Source organism: Myripristis murdjan, chromosome 23 (genome assembly GCF_902150065.1).
Source record: "Myripristis murdjan chromosome 23, fMyrMur1.1, whole genome shotgun sequence".
Taxonomy (NCBI): Eukaryota; Metazoa; Chordata; class Actinopteri; order Holocentriformes; family Holocentridae; genus Myripristis; species Myripristis murdjan.
The window spans coordinates 695,555-713,673 of NC_044002.1; the positions used below are offsets into that span (position 1 = coordinate 695,555).

The following is an 18,119-nucleotide window of genomic DNA, read 5'->3' on the forward strand; positions in this document are numbered from 1 at the left end:
GTTTTTCTCCATTGGTTTGGCTCATTTCTTGAAACAGAAATTACATTCTCAAAACTTCAAGATCATTTGGCAAAACAGTCAGTTACAGTTCAGCACAACACCATAGATCACTTGCAAAAGCTCATATCTCTCCCAAAACTGTTCACTCATGCTTCAGAACTAAATTCCTTTCCCATATATAAAGTCAGTGCCCCCAAAATGAGAAAGATCCTTCTCAATTGCTTTGGCTAATTTCTTGAAACATACCAGACATTCTCAACACTCTTGGTGCTTTTGCCAAAATAACCTGGATGGTTCAGCACAACACCATGGTTCACCTGCAAAAGCTCATATCTCTCCCAAAACAGTTCACTCATGTGTCAAAATGAAATTTCTTTCTCATATCAATAGTCAGTGCCCCCAAAATGCATCGTCCCTTTGGCATTGTCACTGCAAGTCAAAATGTTTAGATGTTTTGTCACTATGGATATTGAAATATCCCTCATGTCCACCTCTCAGTCTTAGCCCAGTCCTTCAATGACAATGGTTACTGTACTATTTTGTGTGTGTGTGTGTGTGTGTGTGTGTGTGTGTGTAGCTAACAGAATACAATTATGTATAAAACTGAAAAAAAAAAAAAAAAAAATAGGATTTTACAGTAAGAGTAACCTCCAAGGTTTGACATCACACGTTGCACTCATACTGCCAAGGAAATTGTAACCATTACAGTTTTTTTCAGTTGCTTTACCTCCTTTGTCAAATCAGAAACCCTGGTATCAAAACAGCTAATACATAGGCCTAATGAGAGGTGCTCTGCCCAAAATAACACATTTTGTTTGCAAAAGGCTCTTACCATGACAAAACATTTCAAACATGCAGCAAAAGCACATTTTGTCACCGCCCAATACAACTTGCAGTCAGGTGAGTAAATCCAGCCACTCACTCACTTCATACTCAACACCAAAATGCAACACACCCTTTTCAGTCTGAGCAGGTTCCACTTTACTTTTTCCTGTGTGTATTGCAGTCATTTTTTTTTGACAATTTACATCGTTACATATTGTAAAGCAAGTAGCAAAAGCCAATATTTCCCTCAAACAACTCAACTTACTGTATGCCCAAATGAGTAGATTCCTTCAGTCAGCTCTACTGTACTGTAACACAGCTGACAGCAGAATACAAAATACAGCTGTCAGTTTGAACAAGGTTCTCCTGTGAGCTACACATTCAAATGTGAACTTACAGTAAAGAACTGCATCCAAACTCAGAAAGACTTTGAAGTGAAATTTTACTGTGTTGATGGAAAAACTGAAATACTGTAATTCACATACAGTATTACACAGAAAAACTCAGGAGTTGAAAAAAATACAGAATGCAATTTATAGGCCCCTTTTTTGTAGGTGCATCCTGATTGATTGGTGAATGGTGATTTGTGGAAAGTGTAGTGATGCAGGTGCACTAGTGATTTCACAGTGATGCAGGTAATTTCTATCAGCTGTGAGCAGATGTTTTGCTTTTGACTACCACAGTGAAGTCAGTGGAGTCAGTAAATGACACATGTGAGAAGTGAAAAATGTGTCAATCCAATGAAAAGGTATGAACACATTTGCAAAAGAAAACTTCTGTGGTTTGGAGGTGAAGATGACAACAAAGTGGATCCCAGTTTCGTTATCCTGGAAAAAAAAAAAAAAAAAAATTGAAAAAAACTGTAAACAATTTCTCAAACGTTCCAAGAGATTCATATATGGTATTATTCATGGTATCATGTTCTTGACTAATTTTGACAATTGAACAGACTATTGTGCATGTGATGACTTATACAATGAAATGATGCTGACATGTTTTGGAGAGAACAGCCATTAGACTGAGAACCCAACAGTCAGTTTAGATCAGCAAGATCTATTCATTTGGAAATTGTACTAACTGTAGGCTAACTGTACTTTGCAAAGATGTACTGAGACATTGAGACATGTACTAAGACATTTGCAATTTCATGAAATGAATGAGAAGTTCCAGTTTGTTGTGAACAATTGCCAAGTGGTTTGAAGGTTTGTCTATGTTATTTTGAGAATGTAATTTCTGTTTCAAGAAATGAGCCAACCAATGGAGAAAAACTGTAAAAAAAAAATAAATAAATAAATAAAAAAAGGGTGTTTTTTGGCATTATATGGTCATATATAGGTGACTTTCCACCAATGGGATTCCTTGGAACTTTTTTTCCCTCACTCAGGGCATAATGAGGATCCAAAATAAGTTAAGTTTGCTTCTCTTGCAATTTGTCCTAGGTTGACCCCAAATTTGGCCTAAAAATACTGGACTAAATTCTACTAGCAGACTTATCAGTTCACACTTTGCATTGCTCCACCTAAGCAGAGTAAACAAACAGCTTGATTCACAATTTAATCCACGGAGTCCTCCAATGTGTGTTTTGGTGAAAGGTGACTCCGGGAACACTTGAAAACACTCAACTACATTAATGCAAGAGTAATTTTTTCCTGAAATAAGCATGCTTGGCCACTACTTGCTTAGATGACAAAACCACACTTGTGGAAGACAGAGTGGTTGTGCGCACATCCAATCCTGTTTTAGGCCAGGTGCCGGATGATCAGAGGATCCAAATGAGAGACAGGAGGAAAATCCGCACACTGAATTGGAGCTCCCAATAAACTTTATTGACTAAAAAGACGATGTTTTGACCAAACAGTCTTCCTCAGGCAACTATAGAGGAGTGACATGGCAAATGGCAGGTGTATGTGTGTCAAGTGAGCCATATATGGCTCACTTGAAGCCTGCTGGCTTGATTGACAGATGCCAGAATTGTGATGTCACCAGGCTCTCAGCCTACACATACACCTGCCATTTGCCATGTCACTCCTCTATAGTTGCCTGAGGAAGACCGTTTGGTCAAAACGTCGTCTAGTCAATAAAGTTTATTGGAAGCTCCAATTCAGTGTGCGGATTTTCCTCCTGTCTCTCGTTTGAAAACCACACTTGTGCACAGACAGAATTTCAATAATTTATTGGTAATTTACTTCACAAAAAACAACACAACCTGAAAACATTTCAACTTGCTGTCTTGAGTGCTTGGTTTGTGTATGAGATGCTAGGACATCTCAGTGCGTCATATGAATGTAACATGAATATTTTTTGAAGCAATGAGTTTTCATGTAGCATCTGAAACTTTGCTCAGTCCTTGTCCATATACAGTTACTTGCTATATGACAAACAACATACAGTGAATAGTGAATGAGTGAGCCAGTTTGCACACAGCCGGTGTCTGTTAGTCAGTCAATCTGTTCCCCATTTAAAGGGATAATAAAATATGAAATTCTTCATTCAAATATTTTTATTGTCATCACTGGATGTAGAGACCAACTCATGTGAGGATCTGAAGTCTTTTCCATGCAGAGAGAAGCTGCTGGTTGTTTTCTTCTGACTTAAATGAGTGTTTTTGTTTGTAATAAAAAGAATGGAGTAATTATTTTTGCATAGCTAGTTGCAATTGCTTTTCTTTGTTAGAACAATTTTCTAGTTCAAATAGTTCACTGAGTATAAAAATCTTTGCCACATAATTTGGCCAATTAAAAATAATTTGTTTGCACAACATATGTCTTATGCTCATTCAACCACAACTTGTTCACTAGGAATTCAAATAAAAAATAAAAAAAAAGAAAAAAGAAAAGATGAGACCAAAACAGAGCTTTTTGGTAAAGCACATCATCATTGTGTTTACAGAAAATGAAACAAGGCCTTAAAAGAAAAGAACATGGCCCCTATGGTCAAACATGGTGGAGGTTCACAGATATTTTGGGGTTTCTTTGCTGGTTCTGGCACTGGATGCCTTGATTGTGTGCATGGCATTATGAAATCTGAAGACTATCAAGACTATCATTGGAGCACAATGTAGGGCCAGTGTCAGAAAGCTCGATCTCCATCAGAGGTCATGGGTGTTCCGGCAGGACAATGACCCAAATTATTCTTCAGAAATCACCCAGAAATGTTTTAAGATAAAGCACTGGAGGGTTCTGAAATGGCCAGCAATTAGTCCAGGTGTAAATCCTATGAAACACCTACAGAGAGATCTCAAAACAGCTCATTCATGGTTACACAAAGTGACTGATTTCAGTTATTTTTTTCCAAAGGGTGTGCTACCAGATATTAAGTTGAGGGTGCTGATAATTTTGTCCACTCCATTTTTGGAGTTCTATGTGGAATGACAACAGATTTGGCTTTTTCCCCTGTTTTTTATGTTATTCCAATGCTAACAAATTTTCTGGGGTGCATTATCTGAGAGAATATATATATATACACTCCTGATCAAAATTTTAAGACCAGTTGAGAAATTGCAAGAATTTACATTTTGCACTGTTGGATCTTAAGAAGGTTCTAATTAGTGCTTCAAAATGCAAAAAGAAGAAATGGGAGTGAGACAAAAAAAATTGAGTAAGCAATTTATTGCAAACAACCATTAAACTGAAACGGGCTGTTCATCAGCTGATCAAAAGTTTAAGACCACAGCCTTTAAAAGCCCAAATCTTCACAAAAATGTGGATTCAGTGTCATTTTCTGTCAGGTATCCACACTGTCATGACCTCCTGATGGCAAAGGCAAAAAAGCTTTCTCTCCTTGAACGCGGTCGGATTGTTGAGCTGCATAAACAAGGCCTCTCGCAGCGTGCAATTGCTGCTGAGGTTGGACGCAGTAAGACAGTCATTTTAAACTTCTTAAAAGATCCTGAGGGTTATGGAACAAAAAAGTCAAGTGGTAGATCCAAAAAAATTTCACCGTCCCTGAGCCGGAGGATCCAATTGGCTGTCCGTCAAGACATGGGACGATCCTCGGCCCAAATTAAGCTTGTCACTGGTGCCAACTGCAGCCCCATAACCATCAGACAGCATCTGCGAGAGAAGGGTTTTAAGAACAAAAAACATCTTCAAAGGCCTCGTCTCCTTCAACGGCACAAAACTGCCCGTTTGGAGTTTGCACAAGAGCACCAAACATGGGACATTGAAAGATGGAAGAAAGTTTTATTCTCTGATGAGAAAAATTTTAACCTTGACGGTCCTGATGGCTTCCAACGTTACTGGCATGACAAGGAGATCCCACCTGAGATGTTTTCTACACGGCACAGTAGAGGGGGCGCCATCATGATCTGGGGGGCTTTTTCCTTCAATGGAACAATGGAGCTTCAGGTTGTGCAGAGGCGTCAAACGGCAGCTGGCTATGTGGAGATGTTGCAGGGGGCATCCCTCATGACTGAAGGCCATCGTCTGTGTGATAATGACTGGGTTTTTCAACAGGACAACGCTGCAGTTCACAATGCCCGCCTGACAAAGGACTTCTTCCAGAGAAATAACATCACTCTTTTGAACCATCCTGTGTGTTCCCTTGATCTAAATCCAACTGAGAACATTTGGGATTGGATGGCAAGGGAAGTTTACAAAAATGACAGTGGATGCCACTTGGAGCAACATTCACACTAGCCTCCTGGAAATATATATATATATATATATATATATGTGTGTGTGTGTGTGTGTGTGTGTGTGTGTGTGTGTGTGTGTATATATGTATATATATGTATATATATATATGTATGTGTGTATATATATATATATATATATATATATATATATATATGTACACTACTCACAAAAAGTTAGGGATATTTGGCTTTCGGGTGAAATTTCAGGATGAACCTAAAATGCATTCTAACCTTTACAGGTGAACTTAATGTGACCTTCTGTAAACTTTTGAATGCACATGTCCAACTGTTCAGTGTTTCAGTACTTTTTGCACAAGTTGCTGTTCTCTAACAAGGAGTTTGACGGCAAAATTCACATCAGGTGTTTGATGCTCCAGCTCATCGAGGTCGTATCATTAGGGAACGGCTGCTGGAGACTGGGGTACCTCAAATGGAGTGGCCTGCACTTTCTCCGACCTGAATCCCATAGAAAACCTATGGGATCAGCTGAGTCGCCATGTAGAGGCTGGAGCTCTGTACCCCAGAACCTCAATGTCCTGAGGGCCGCCCTTCAAGAAGAGTGGGATGCCATGCCTCAGCAGACAATAAGTCGACTTGTGAACAGCATGAGACGTCGTTGTCAAGCTGTAATTGATGCTCAAGGGCACATGACAAGTTATTGACACTGACATTTTTTGTTGTGGTATACCCACCACTGATGTTGGCTTTTGTTTCAGGAAATTGTTTGAGATGAGGAAATCACCGGTGTATGCTTCTACTTAAATGCCCTACTTTCATGATATAATATCACTGTAGCGTGAACATTTTACATTTTCCATAGATTTCACCCAAAGGCCAAATATCCCTAACTTTTTGTGAGTAGTGTATATATATATATATATATATATATATATATATGTGTGTGTGTGTGTGTGTGTGTGTGTGTGTGTGTGTGTATACACATACACACACACACACACACACACATATATATATATACTTACTGTAGCCTGGAGCATTTCACCCTGTAATTTCTGCTCAGTCACTTGATAGAACAGCTAACCCCCTGGGGAGTGGACTCCCTGGAGGGACTAATAAGAGTCACTTAGGTGGTCCCGATCAAGAAAAAGGTTTTAAAAACCACTGCCATAACTCTTCAAATAGAATTAAATTGCATAAACATATAATATATAACTTGGGACCCGTTAGCAGGGAATGTGCTAATTTTTTGGCAACACTTAAAGATATAAAATGTGAGCAATATAAGAAAATGGGCCGAGTAGCTTACTTTATGTAGTACGATTTTTCTTCACATTGCCACATCGTTAACTCGTGATTGTCAATTGCCCATTAGTTGTAAACCGTGATCTGCTATTTTAGTATATTTTTACAACGTTTATTATAAGCTTAAAAATGGCCCTGCTCCAACCTTAGTCAACAGAAAGCCTTAACCTTGGAGACATAGGTAGATTTTTTATGATCATGCGTTTTCACAGATCGCTTTTTAAATAGCCTACATGGGCCTGCCACAGGGAAGCCCTCCTAATGCTGGAGAGGCTGTGAACAGCGGAATTGCTGGAACACATCTTCTCACATCACTAAGCAATTATCACCAAGCTGCCAAGGAAGTAAAAGTATTAGTTCGGAGAGACATAAACGGGGATATGTCGAAGGTTTAGTGGAGTTGATAATCTGGCATGCTTCTGTGGAACTGGGGAAACTGCTGCAGCGCTCGCTGTGACCGACTTGCTGCTGGTTGTGAACGCAGCCCAGCGGGGGCTAACCTACTTCACCACTACGTCATTTCCCTCATAGAGCCTTCTCTGGGAGTTTTGTCCAAGATGGCGGCTGCTCAGTTGACTGATGAGGAGCTTTTCTCCGAGTTAAAGCGCTTTGGTTTCACTCCAGGTCCGGTCACCGAAAACACTCGTCCTGTGTATTTGAAGAAACTGAAGAAACTTCGCGAAGAGCAGCAGCAGCGGGGATCCAGGTCGGGGAAAACACGCAGTAGCGGCGGCATCAACAGTACCGCAGGCGGCAGTAACACGGCGGGAGCCAGGCCAGCCAGCCATGACGTCACGCACCTGAGCTCCAGCAGGAGACCGGGCCGGAAGTCCTCTGTCCTCGGCTTCAGCTCTGACGAATCTGACGCTGAAACTCCACTGAAAAGAAGAGGCCTCAACCACAGTGGCACGAGAGACCAAGGCTCCAGGTTTCAACAAACACCACAGACTAGGCCTACAGGAACACCCAGCGCGGCTAGAAAGAGTCACGGAGGAGCTGGGAGTACCGCGAACAGTAACAAGTCCTCCCCGACTCCGGACGGAAAAAGAAGCGGCTCTCTGGGCTGGGAGGATCGGGCTAAATCCAGCCCCGGTGTGGGGAGGTGGGCTTACGAGGAGCCGGGAGAGGAAGACGGTGATGTGGGGGAAGCAGAGCAAGATTCTCGCTCTGTAAATGGAAACAGGGCGTCTTATTTGAATACGAGTAAGCTAGCCGGAGATTACTCAGATTCTGACGAGGAGGAGGACGGAGGCCTGGGTGCCTTAGAGAGACAGCGGGATCGGCTGGCGTCCAGACGGAGCCACTCGAAAACCTCGTCCCCTCCCTGCAGCGTCGGCCGGGGTTCTGAGACGGGAGGAGCAAACAGAACAGATGACCCGCCAGGGAGTCTGGACATGGTGGGAGACCGGGAGGAGGGGGAGGGCAAAAGGAAAAGGGGAGAATCGGCCTCGTCTTGCGGCCTGCTGAGCCGCGGTTTCCCCAGGAGGTCCATCTACGTGTCCCTCACTGGGGACCACGGCGGTGAAGCCAGCAACAAGAAACACATCGACGGCGAGGAGGGAACCTCCTCCAGCAACGTTAGTAGGTTCAGTATTGGCCTGAGACCCCGCTTTTCTAACTACAGCAGCCTGTCCCAAACCTACCGGGCCAACCACTCCAACCACACTGGCCCTAACCATTCTTACAGCCAGGCAGTGCTGAAACAGAAGCTGTCCGTCCCGGAGGAAGAGCTGCTCCAGCAGTTCAAAAGGGAAGAAGTATCCTCCTCCGGTGGCTTCAGCGCCCACTACTTGTCCATGTTCCTGCTGACGGCCGCATGCCTCTTCTTCCTGCTGCTGGGTCTCATGTACCTAAGAATGAGCGGCTCTGGATCCCCGGAGGTGGATGTTGTCAGTGAGTACACGGCAGAAGATGGGTCATTTGTCAGTTTTATAATCATACTCAATGTAAACTATCTAAAAATACCCCAAACTTGAAGGTATTCTTACCGTTGACTTCCTTTAAAGATCTGAACACTGATACAGTCTGCATATAACACATTGGTTTTCATCTTCTAATTTTCAGGTACTTTTTCAGTTTTTTTTTGTATTTGTTTAACAAGTTTCCCCCATTTTCTTTTGTTTTTCCCTCCCACTAGATATGGCTATGACAGAGAGATATGTACAAATTTATTTGACACCTAGACAATTTCAAAATAGACACCAACCAAAACATATTTTCAAATCAGACTCTAGGCAGGAAAGTTGCTTCAAGCAAGGGTCCAGGGCTTAATGAGTCAACTCAGGTGTCCAGAACGTGAAAAAGTTTTAAAACTCCTGGTATAAGAATAAATGTAATCTGTTTTTTTCTGTCATATCTCCAAGTGATGCTTGTATGCACACCAGCCCGCCACTACTGTTTGCCAGCTCCACGGGTTTATGATCTAGTCTAAAATGTTTAGAGATGAAATGAAGAAGGAAATGTGAGTTCTACTCAGTGGTATGCATGAAAGGGGATAGGATGCCATGGTCTGTCTCTCTCACACACACACTCAAAGTCTTAATGGAGACTAAATTAAAAGATACAGTTTTCCCCCGCTGTCTGTTAAACCTTGACTACACTGCAGGGTGGCTTCACTTTCTTGATGCCTATCAAGTATTCAGTTGTAGTCTGCTGATAGATGGCATGGGGTCAATGATCACCATTTGTTTGCATTCCACCTTCTAAATACAAATAGAATGCGACATACATAATTTTGCACTTTTACATTGAGCTGATACATAGTTGCAGACACAGACAGATTTAATTAAAACAAGACTGTGTCTTATTCCAAAATAGTTAATCATAGCATAAAAAGCAGCTTTCCAAAACACATCTTAACTTCAGATTAGTTATTTCTTCACTCCTCCTGGAGTCCTTGATTAAATTCAAAGTGATATTCCACCACATCCACGTGTTTGGGCGACACCTTTGGAATATTTTGTTGGGTGATTTTTACCGTTTTGTAATTTTCTTTATTTGTAATTCTTTACTTATTTCTCACTAATTTTCCTGTCATTTTTTGCTAATTTGCGCGTCCACCCCCATGTTTTAGATGAAAGTAAGCAAATTTCTGCAAAGGGTTACTTTGAAAACCCAGTGATGCTGGTAAATCCTCCACTTAATCCAGAAAAACTAAGAATTGGGTTGGACTGGAGGAGAAACATAGGATGAACGCTGTTTTGTCTGTGACAAACAGCAGTTATATGAAGTTTAACCCACTGCCTTGGACGTTTAGTTTAGCCATCCATTTTCTTTAGGACTAACACTAATATTTGCCTGGGAAATCAGATAATTTAAATCTGGATAAAGACAAATCTAGAACTATTTCAGTTCACGAACCAGAAAGTGAAGTAGTTATTTCAATTCACAAGGGCATTTTCCATAATCCTTGTCTTTAACCCCCCTGGAAGCTGCCCCCTAGAGTAGGGCTGTGTGATGTGGACAAAATCTTCTATCGCGATATAGATAGTTTCATATCTTGATAATGATATATATATCATGATGTAGCATGTTTTCTGTAAATTTGATGAAAAAATTGTAATTACCAAATAATCACATGCATCATGATTACTTTTTTGAAAATTCTGTGAACTGAATACAAATGAAAGGCACTTTCTGTTTTCTCCCTTTATTTGGAAGTGACATTGAACAGAACTGAGGTTTGCTTTTGTTTTCAACACTTGCCTCCTGTTGGCTCCCAACTTGCTCTGGCCTCTCATGGTTCTTCTGTAAGTGGTAGAAGATGTTTGTCATGTTGGAGTCTGATGCAGCAACCTGTCTGCAATGTACTTTGCGAATTACTGATTTCCTATCCAAATGACACTTTTTTAAGTTCATCATCTTATCCTGTTTGGGCTGTGTCCTGTTCTATATTGGACTGTTGTGGGGAGTTTTGTTCTGTGTCATGCTGCTCTGTTTGTTATTTGAGCTCACTTGTAGTAGTGGTGCGTTCAAAGACAACTAGGACCGCTGACTCAGTGATGTAAAAAACTGCTATGAAGCAGCTTCTGTGACAATAGCAATAGAAGTGACGGAGGAAAATCTCTGTTGATAGAGATGATTGTGATTTTGGAGGAAGACAAGTCAGACAATACTTGACTTTTATCAGGCTGAGGCCCCTCAGGGACAAAGAGCAAGTGCAGCCACAGGACATGTTTTAATAAGGGATGTGGCAGCTATCAGACACACCCTCATTTTCACAAACTCTTCCCTTTCAAAATAGGCACAGGGGTGTAAACACAACAAAAAATTGTACAACAAACGATAATGATAATGATGATGATGATAATGATAATAATAATAATAATTATACTACTACTATTACTACTACTGCCAGTATTAATAATATTATTAATAATAACAGTAACAACAATTATTATTTTTACTAACTGTTTTTACTTTACTATTCATCTTTTTCCCATGTTTTGAGAGGAATCAAGTTAATTTTGCTCAGGTTTCGAAGGGTTAATTTGAGTATAAAATCAAATAGCTAGAAGTAGTCATGGCACAGAAAAAAATGAGTGATTATTTTCACATAATATTTTAATCTCACCTTTTTGAATCTTTGCCAGTGTTCAAGGTTGGCATCTACATAAATAAATACTTAATTAATACAAACAAAAATATCTTTTCTTATCAGGGTGCCAAGGCAAAATTATTTCAGAGGGGGGTCCGTTGCTTACTGAAAATCAACTTGGGAGTCCAGAACATGAAAACGTTTTGAAAATCCCAGCACTATGTGGCTATCTACCTCTATTAATACACCTAAAACCCGCCATTGATTTATGGCATTGGTTGTAGAAAGGCACTTTGGGAAACACAGGATATCAGTCATCAGGCACTGAAATAAAATATATGAGGAACAATAGATAAAGCTAGAAAATTTCGGAAGAAGTTTTGAATGTGCCTGCTGCTCTATGCGCATGTTGTTTTGTGTGGTTGCCAGTGTTTTGGTTAACAGTGGGTATGGTGATATGATATGGACTTTCATTCCTGTTGTGGAGATGTAGGTGTTTGTTAGGGCGTTGCCAGGGTGTTGGGGATGGTTGCTATTTTTACGACTGTGGTCGTAATTTTTGTGTTGTGTTTGTTTCTTATGTATTTTGTATGCCTGGTATGTGTGTCTTTCACTTCTTATGTAAATAGGTGTGTGTGGGGACGAGGAGATGATTAGAGCGGCTCCGACTCCTCGATTGTGATTGGCTGCCTCCGGAGGCTAGGCTGCTATAAAAATGGCCTGGATGACGTCATCACATTGGGCATTCTGATCTTCCCTCTCTCCCAACTGGCCACTCATTGCGAATTTTTGTTTTCTTTTGATTTGGAGTTGGTAGGGGTTAGGGCTGGGCAATTAATCGAAAAGTAATCGAAACCGACATTTAGGGCCCTTAACCGACATAATCCTGCCCATGTCGGTTATTCTGGTTACCACACCACAACATGTCACATCACAAAATGCTCCTGTTGTCATGGTAAACACGGTCCATTCCTCCTCGCTCAGGCACTGTACACTGCAAACTTCCAGCAGTTTAAGCAGCGCGGATTAAAAAGAGAGCCGCCAAAACAGCCTCACCACATCGTTTAGCCCACAGCCAGCACACAGCTTGGCTGCTAAGAACAACAGAAGCTAACTAATGTCATGATGTCATACGTCCATCGCTCCGTGATTCTGGGTAGTGAATAAGAATAAGAGTAATATAGATATGATAATAATATACAGCCTAGATACTGATGATTAATTATTGTACTACTACTACTACTACTACTACTACTACTACTACTACTACTACTACTACTAATCATTAGGGAGCAAAATTCTGAGAAATTAATATAGCCTGCTTACTATGCAGGCACGCTATATTATTATTATTAGTGCATATATATACTACTCCTAATAATATAGCAATAATATTACTTGAAATAATTTGTTTAGAAGAGATGCAGCTTTTTGTAGTTTGACATTACTGTTTTGTTTGCAAAAGATACAAGCTATAATAATCGATAATAATCGTTCATTAATCGCAATCGAGGTAAAATGTTCAATTAATCGTGATTTTGATTTCTGCCATAAGCGCCCAGCCCTAGTACGGGTAGACTGCCAGTTTTGTTTGACCATATTTTCTCATGCTTTATTAGTTATGGAGGTAAGCTGTTGTTCTTCGGTTTCTTTGGTTTGTTAGGTTATACTGATTACTTCCCAGTTAGATGTGTTTTGTTTATTATGCTGGCCTTGGTCCACCCTGACGCTACAGCCCAACTCTATTTATTTATTTTATGTAAATAAACCCATTGTTGTTGACTTGAGCGTATTTGTATTTGTTGCTGCTTGGGACCTGGGGAAGATCAGGCTTTTTCATGTTCTGTCTCGGACACCCTTAGACGGGTCATAACACTAAGGTGTTATGGGTGGTTGCTAAGACGTTCCTAAGCGGTTGCTGAGATATCTGGAGTTGTTGACATGCAGTTTCTATGGTAATCTGGATTGTTACTATGGTGTTCCTTGGGGTTGCTAGGGAGTTTTTAGGTGGTTGCTGTGGTGTTTGTGATAATTGCTAGGGTGTTGTTAGATGATTGCTATTGTGTTCTGGGTGGTTGCTAGGTTGTTGCTAGGCAGTTTCTATGGTGTTGTGTGTGGTTACTAAGTTGTAGCTAGGAGGTTGCTACGGTGTTTGGGGTGGTTGCTAGGGACTTGCTAGGCTGGTGGGTAGTGGTGCAACAGATCATCGTTGATCCGTGATCCGTACGGATCCCCCTCCACGGTTCGGCACGCGCGTGGTCCGAATTGGTTGATGAAAAAAAAAAAACGTTGTGCGCGTTCACGTGAAGGGCGCATGTGCAATCCACACTGGTCAAGTGCTGCAGTAATCATGGCTAGCAGAGGAGCAGAGGAACTTGAAAAAGCTCCTGCATCATTTAAGTCGCATGTATGGGAGCATTTTGGCTTCCCTGTATCATACAATGATGATGGAAAAAGAATGGTGGACAACAGTGGTGGTTCTGCCTATGTTGCCGCTCTAGGCGAAATTACGGGCGTGCGCCCTTCCATGTTACTACTCCTACCGCGGCGCCAGTCGGCCGTGGCACCGGCCTGCCTGATGCCGACCGGTGGCTTTTTTTATTCAAACAAGATTTTGTCCATATAAAAAGTAGCCTATTTTTCCAAAAAAGGGTCTTGAAAAAGAGGGGGGTCTTAAAATCAGGGTCGTCTTTTACGCAGGTCAGTATGCTAGTCTAGAAAACTGGCGATTTTTTTTTTCCTTTCTTTTTTTTTTTTGTAGTAGACTGCGCCCTGGGCGGTTGCCCACATTGCCCATAGCAAAAACCGTCCCTGGTGGACAAAACCGTTACGGTGTGTAGGCACTGTGGAACGCGAAATTAGAAGGTATCATGCCTTAAATTGCACTTTAAGTTGTTTTTATATAATTTAAAATTTTAAATAAACATTTGGATGGACATTTTTAGTTGAATGTTTTTATTTAATGGGCAAAAGTGTCTTACAAAATAAATGGACAAAGTTATATTTGTCTTGTCTTGTCTTCTTTTTTTTTTTTTTTTTTTTTTTTTTTTTTTTTTTTGCTGATCCAAAAAAATGATCCGATCCGTGACTGTAAAACCGTGATACAATCCGATCCGTGAGTTTTTTGATCTTTTGCACCCCCACTGGTGGGGATTATGACTGGCATGTATTGGCAGCAGTGCTCGTGGCCATTGAGACAGATAAGGAGAGATACAGGGCTGCATGTGTATCTCTGTGTCAATGAGAGGGGACGTTGATTCTGGCGGCCCCCTCCAAACATTCCGCCATTATTGTGTAAACTGTGTATTGTGTCGAAAAGCCACGTTTAAACTGCAGTTGTGAAAAATCGGTAACTTGGATTGCTTTGAATATTGATAACCCTCTTCTCCTCGACAAGATGCATGTTTTTCGTTATTTGTGCATGGACATAGCACGAAACCTGTGCAGTGTAGAGTATCGCAAAAATTTGCCCATTCATTTCTAATGGGAAAAAAACTGGTTTAACCGGAATTGCGAAAAATCAGTTCATCGGATTGCTTAGAAAAGTCATAGCACACTTCTTGTTAATGAGGCCACATGTTTGTTGTATTTGTGTGTGAGGGTGACACCAAAACTGCAGGATGAGTAGCAAACTAAAATTTTGTACAGAAGAATGGAATAATGGAATGGACTGGTAATAAGTATGGCGGATTATAATATATGCCTTCTTTGCTTTGCAAACCAGGCACCTAACAAACAAAAAGAAAATACAACACCTCATCACAAAATAACTTGTGGAATGCACTGAACATCACAGAGTGATGTCTTAAGAGAGGAAGAGGGTGGAGTTTTCCTTTAAGCAGCACTGGCAAACTAAATATTCCTTCTTGGGTCAACAATTCCTTTAATTACAGTGTATAGTTAGGTTGAGGTGTAATGGGCAGATGGGTTAATATACTCCATATGACATAGCCTAATTTGATTCTAAATTGATTTTGTCACTGTTGATTTTCTTGACCACTGTAATTACAGCCAAAATAGTCCAGTGGCAGAGCTCCAAGTGGCTGGGTGGTGCTGGTGATGATCAACAGAGCTGACTGAGTTCCATGTTCAGACACTGAGTCATGTGCTAGGTGTCTGCTCTATGGTCACATCCCACACCTCCTCTGCTCTTCACATACCACATCATATTGTGAAAAGCCGTGTTTTTTTCCCTTTTGTTGCCCCAACATTTTCTAAATCCATGTTTTGTGTGGCCTGCTGTCTGCATCTCTGCTGAACATTATGCTGTTTCTGTCTGTTAACTTCTGTATCTATTTCTCTTACAGTTAAGAACCACCCTTTTGGCAGTGAGTTTGACAGTTCTTATGTAAGTAGATATTTTCCTATGACCTCTCTTTAGCCTTGTCTACAACAAAGTTGTGCAGCACTGGTGCAATATGTAGAGTTTTTTGTAGAGTTCATTTTTTGTGTTATTGTACTTTTCATGAAGGCATAAGTGATGTACTTTTTAGTAAAATGTCCCCCATTTATGTTTTCTTTTGGCTGGATGATTATGAAAAACTTGAGTTGTGATTCAGGTTGGAATCCTTATAGATTTTATTTGCCAAGCTTAGACAAGAAGGCAGAATGTTTTTTTTTTAAGACAGAGCTGTATAATAATCTAAAATTTCATTATACGTTTTCATCATAGAACTATATTTTTGGTGTTTTGTAAACCCATGAGGGTCTGGCACATTGTGCGCATCACACACTGAATGATCCTGAATGCAGTTTAATTTAGTAATAGTGGTCTCAAAATCAAAAGACCTAATTTCTGGTATTCTGACAGATTATTTTTCATTTCCCAATATGTTTACGTCAAAACCACCTTGTACTGCTCTCTCCTTCATCTTTTATTTACTTGAGACTTGCAGTCTAATATTTCTCTATTCCTTCAGAACAAGACGACCAAGGATCTCATTCTCAAGCTCTTGCTGAACCTACATGACCACCTTGCCCACATTGCTGGTGGGTATCTCTTCTGTTAGCTCTGGTAGTTTTCTTCTTGAATCGTAATGAATTTTAGGAACAATTTTGATCCCTGTGGTAATATTGTATTGTTTTAGTAGTGAATAGCATAATGGCAAAGAAATTGCAAGAAACAAAAAAAGAAACCTAAATAGTACATAAATAAGTTATTAGCTTTATTATGTATTATTATGTGCTATATTGACACATTCTAAGTAGAATGAATGGGGAAAGTGTGTATCAGAAATAAGGCGTATACAGTAAAGTAATGAGTAACTAATGATTACAGAACATTTAGAGTGTGAAATATTTGCATAAAACACGTGTGTTATTGCATAAAACATGTGTTTTATGCAATAACACACGTAGATGCAATTTAAAGACTCAGTATTCAGTGAGATTCACAAGTCCACAACCAAAAAAATTTTGTTTCATTATTCAAAACCTAATACACACATTTTTTTAGCCAAATTATATTTTTACACACTATTGAATAATTTTTGTCCAGCTGGGAAGCAGGGGGACTATATTTCACTGTGTTGGTGGCGCTGTCAGCAGTTAGGTCCAGAGTGGCATATCTTCAAATTTATTTGGTGGATCAAATAAACATTTGATGATAACATTAATGTTGGCTAGAGGATGAAACCCGTCATGTTTGGTGACCTCCTGGACATCCCCCTATGGCTACAAGCAGGACCAGTGGGGCACCTGGGTTTTATATAACACACTTGGTCACTAATATCAATTAAAAAAGTTTACTATTTGCTGCAAGCCAAAATTTCTCAGTACTTTGTATATTTACCATTTCTTAATCATAGTGTCCCCGCTGGCATTGATTCTACAAGGTTTTGCAGAATTTGAGAATTGGCATTATTCCAGCACCAGCCTGGTTCCAGATTTACAACAAAAAACTGACTGGGCCAGTCAGCACTGTTGTAGTGCAGGACAAACATTGATGTTATCTAGCTGTGCAAGAGAGATCATAGCATGGTAGCTAACACTGGCTAACATGAAAAATAGATGATAAAGTTATAGATGCTGTTATTGAAACTATAACCACTCAAAGCAGAGAGTTTCTGAGAGTGGAAGATGTTTTTTGTGTTCTGATGGGCTGATTTGGCAGTTCAATTTGGAAGTTCAATTAATCAACTACCCTTGCTGGAAAGGACCATCCCAGTATTTTGTGATGTACCAGCTGTTTCAAATGTTCCCAAAGCTGTTGAGTGCACTTGACATCTATGGCCATATTACAGAAACGTCCCAACTTGCCAAAACATGGTTTGATGCTGTAATTTCAGGCCAGCATGACTGTGGGAACCAGCAGTATCCAAACAGGAGTCTGTCCATGAAAGAGGCTTTAGAGTATTTGGAGGTATGTACACACATTTTCCTGTTTAAATAATTAAAAAGTGTCAAGGTTGAGTACTGCTGAGTAGGGTTGTCACGATACTAAAATTTCAAACTCAATATCGATACCCAGGAAAATATTCGATACTCGATACCATTTTCGATACCGCGGGATAAAAAAATGACCAAAATGGCATAAAAAATATTTTTATTAAAATTAAAACTCAAAAATAGCCTTTTCAATCAAAAAAATAAAAAATAAAATCACATTTTGTTTTCACTCTGTGCAAATTGCAAAAATAACCCAAATAACATAATTTTAACTTACAGTGCAAAAATAACAATGACATATGTTTTAGAACTACAAATTTACTACAAACTACTGAGCACTATTTTTATTAACATTGACATTTTCTGCGATTGCGTCAACGGCGGCTTTGCGCATGCGCGATTGATGAGGGTCTCCTCTTCTGACTGCAGCTGCCTGCGACTGCCGCTCGAGGCTCTGACCACCTGTGAGGA

The 18,119-nt window shown here is 40.2% G+C and overlaps 1 protein-coding gene across 1 annotated transcript in view; it reads left to right on the forward strand.

Moving 5' to 3' along the window:
• Positions 1–7,195: 7,195 nt before the first annotated feature.
• Positions 7,196–18,119, forward strand: part of lemd3 (LEM domain containing 3) — a 36,518-nt gene continuing 25,594 nt past the window's right edge. Inside the window, exons 1-4 of the mRNA XM_030045774.1 lie at positions 7,196–8,617; positions 15,569–15,609; positions 16,181–16,250; positions 17,549–17,622. Of these exons, the coding sequence (XP_029901634.1) occupies positions 7,282–8,617; positions 15,569–15,609; positions 16,181–16,250; positions 17,549–17,622 (1,521 nt within the window). The 5' untranslated portion in view covers positions 7,196–7,281. The remainder of the gene's footprint in view (positions 8,618–15,568; positions 15,610–16,180; positions 16,251–17,548; positions 17,623–18,119) is intronic.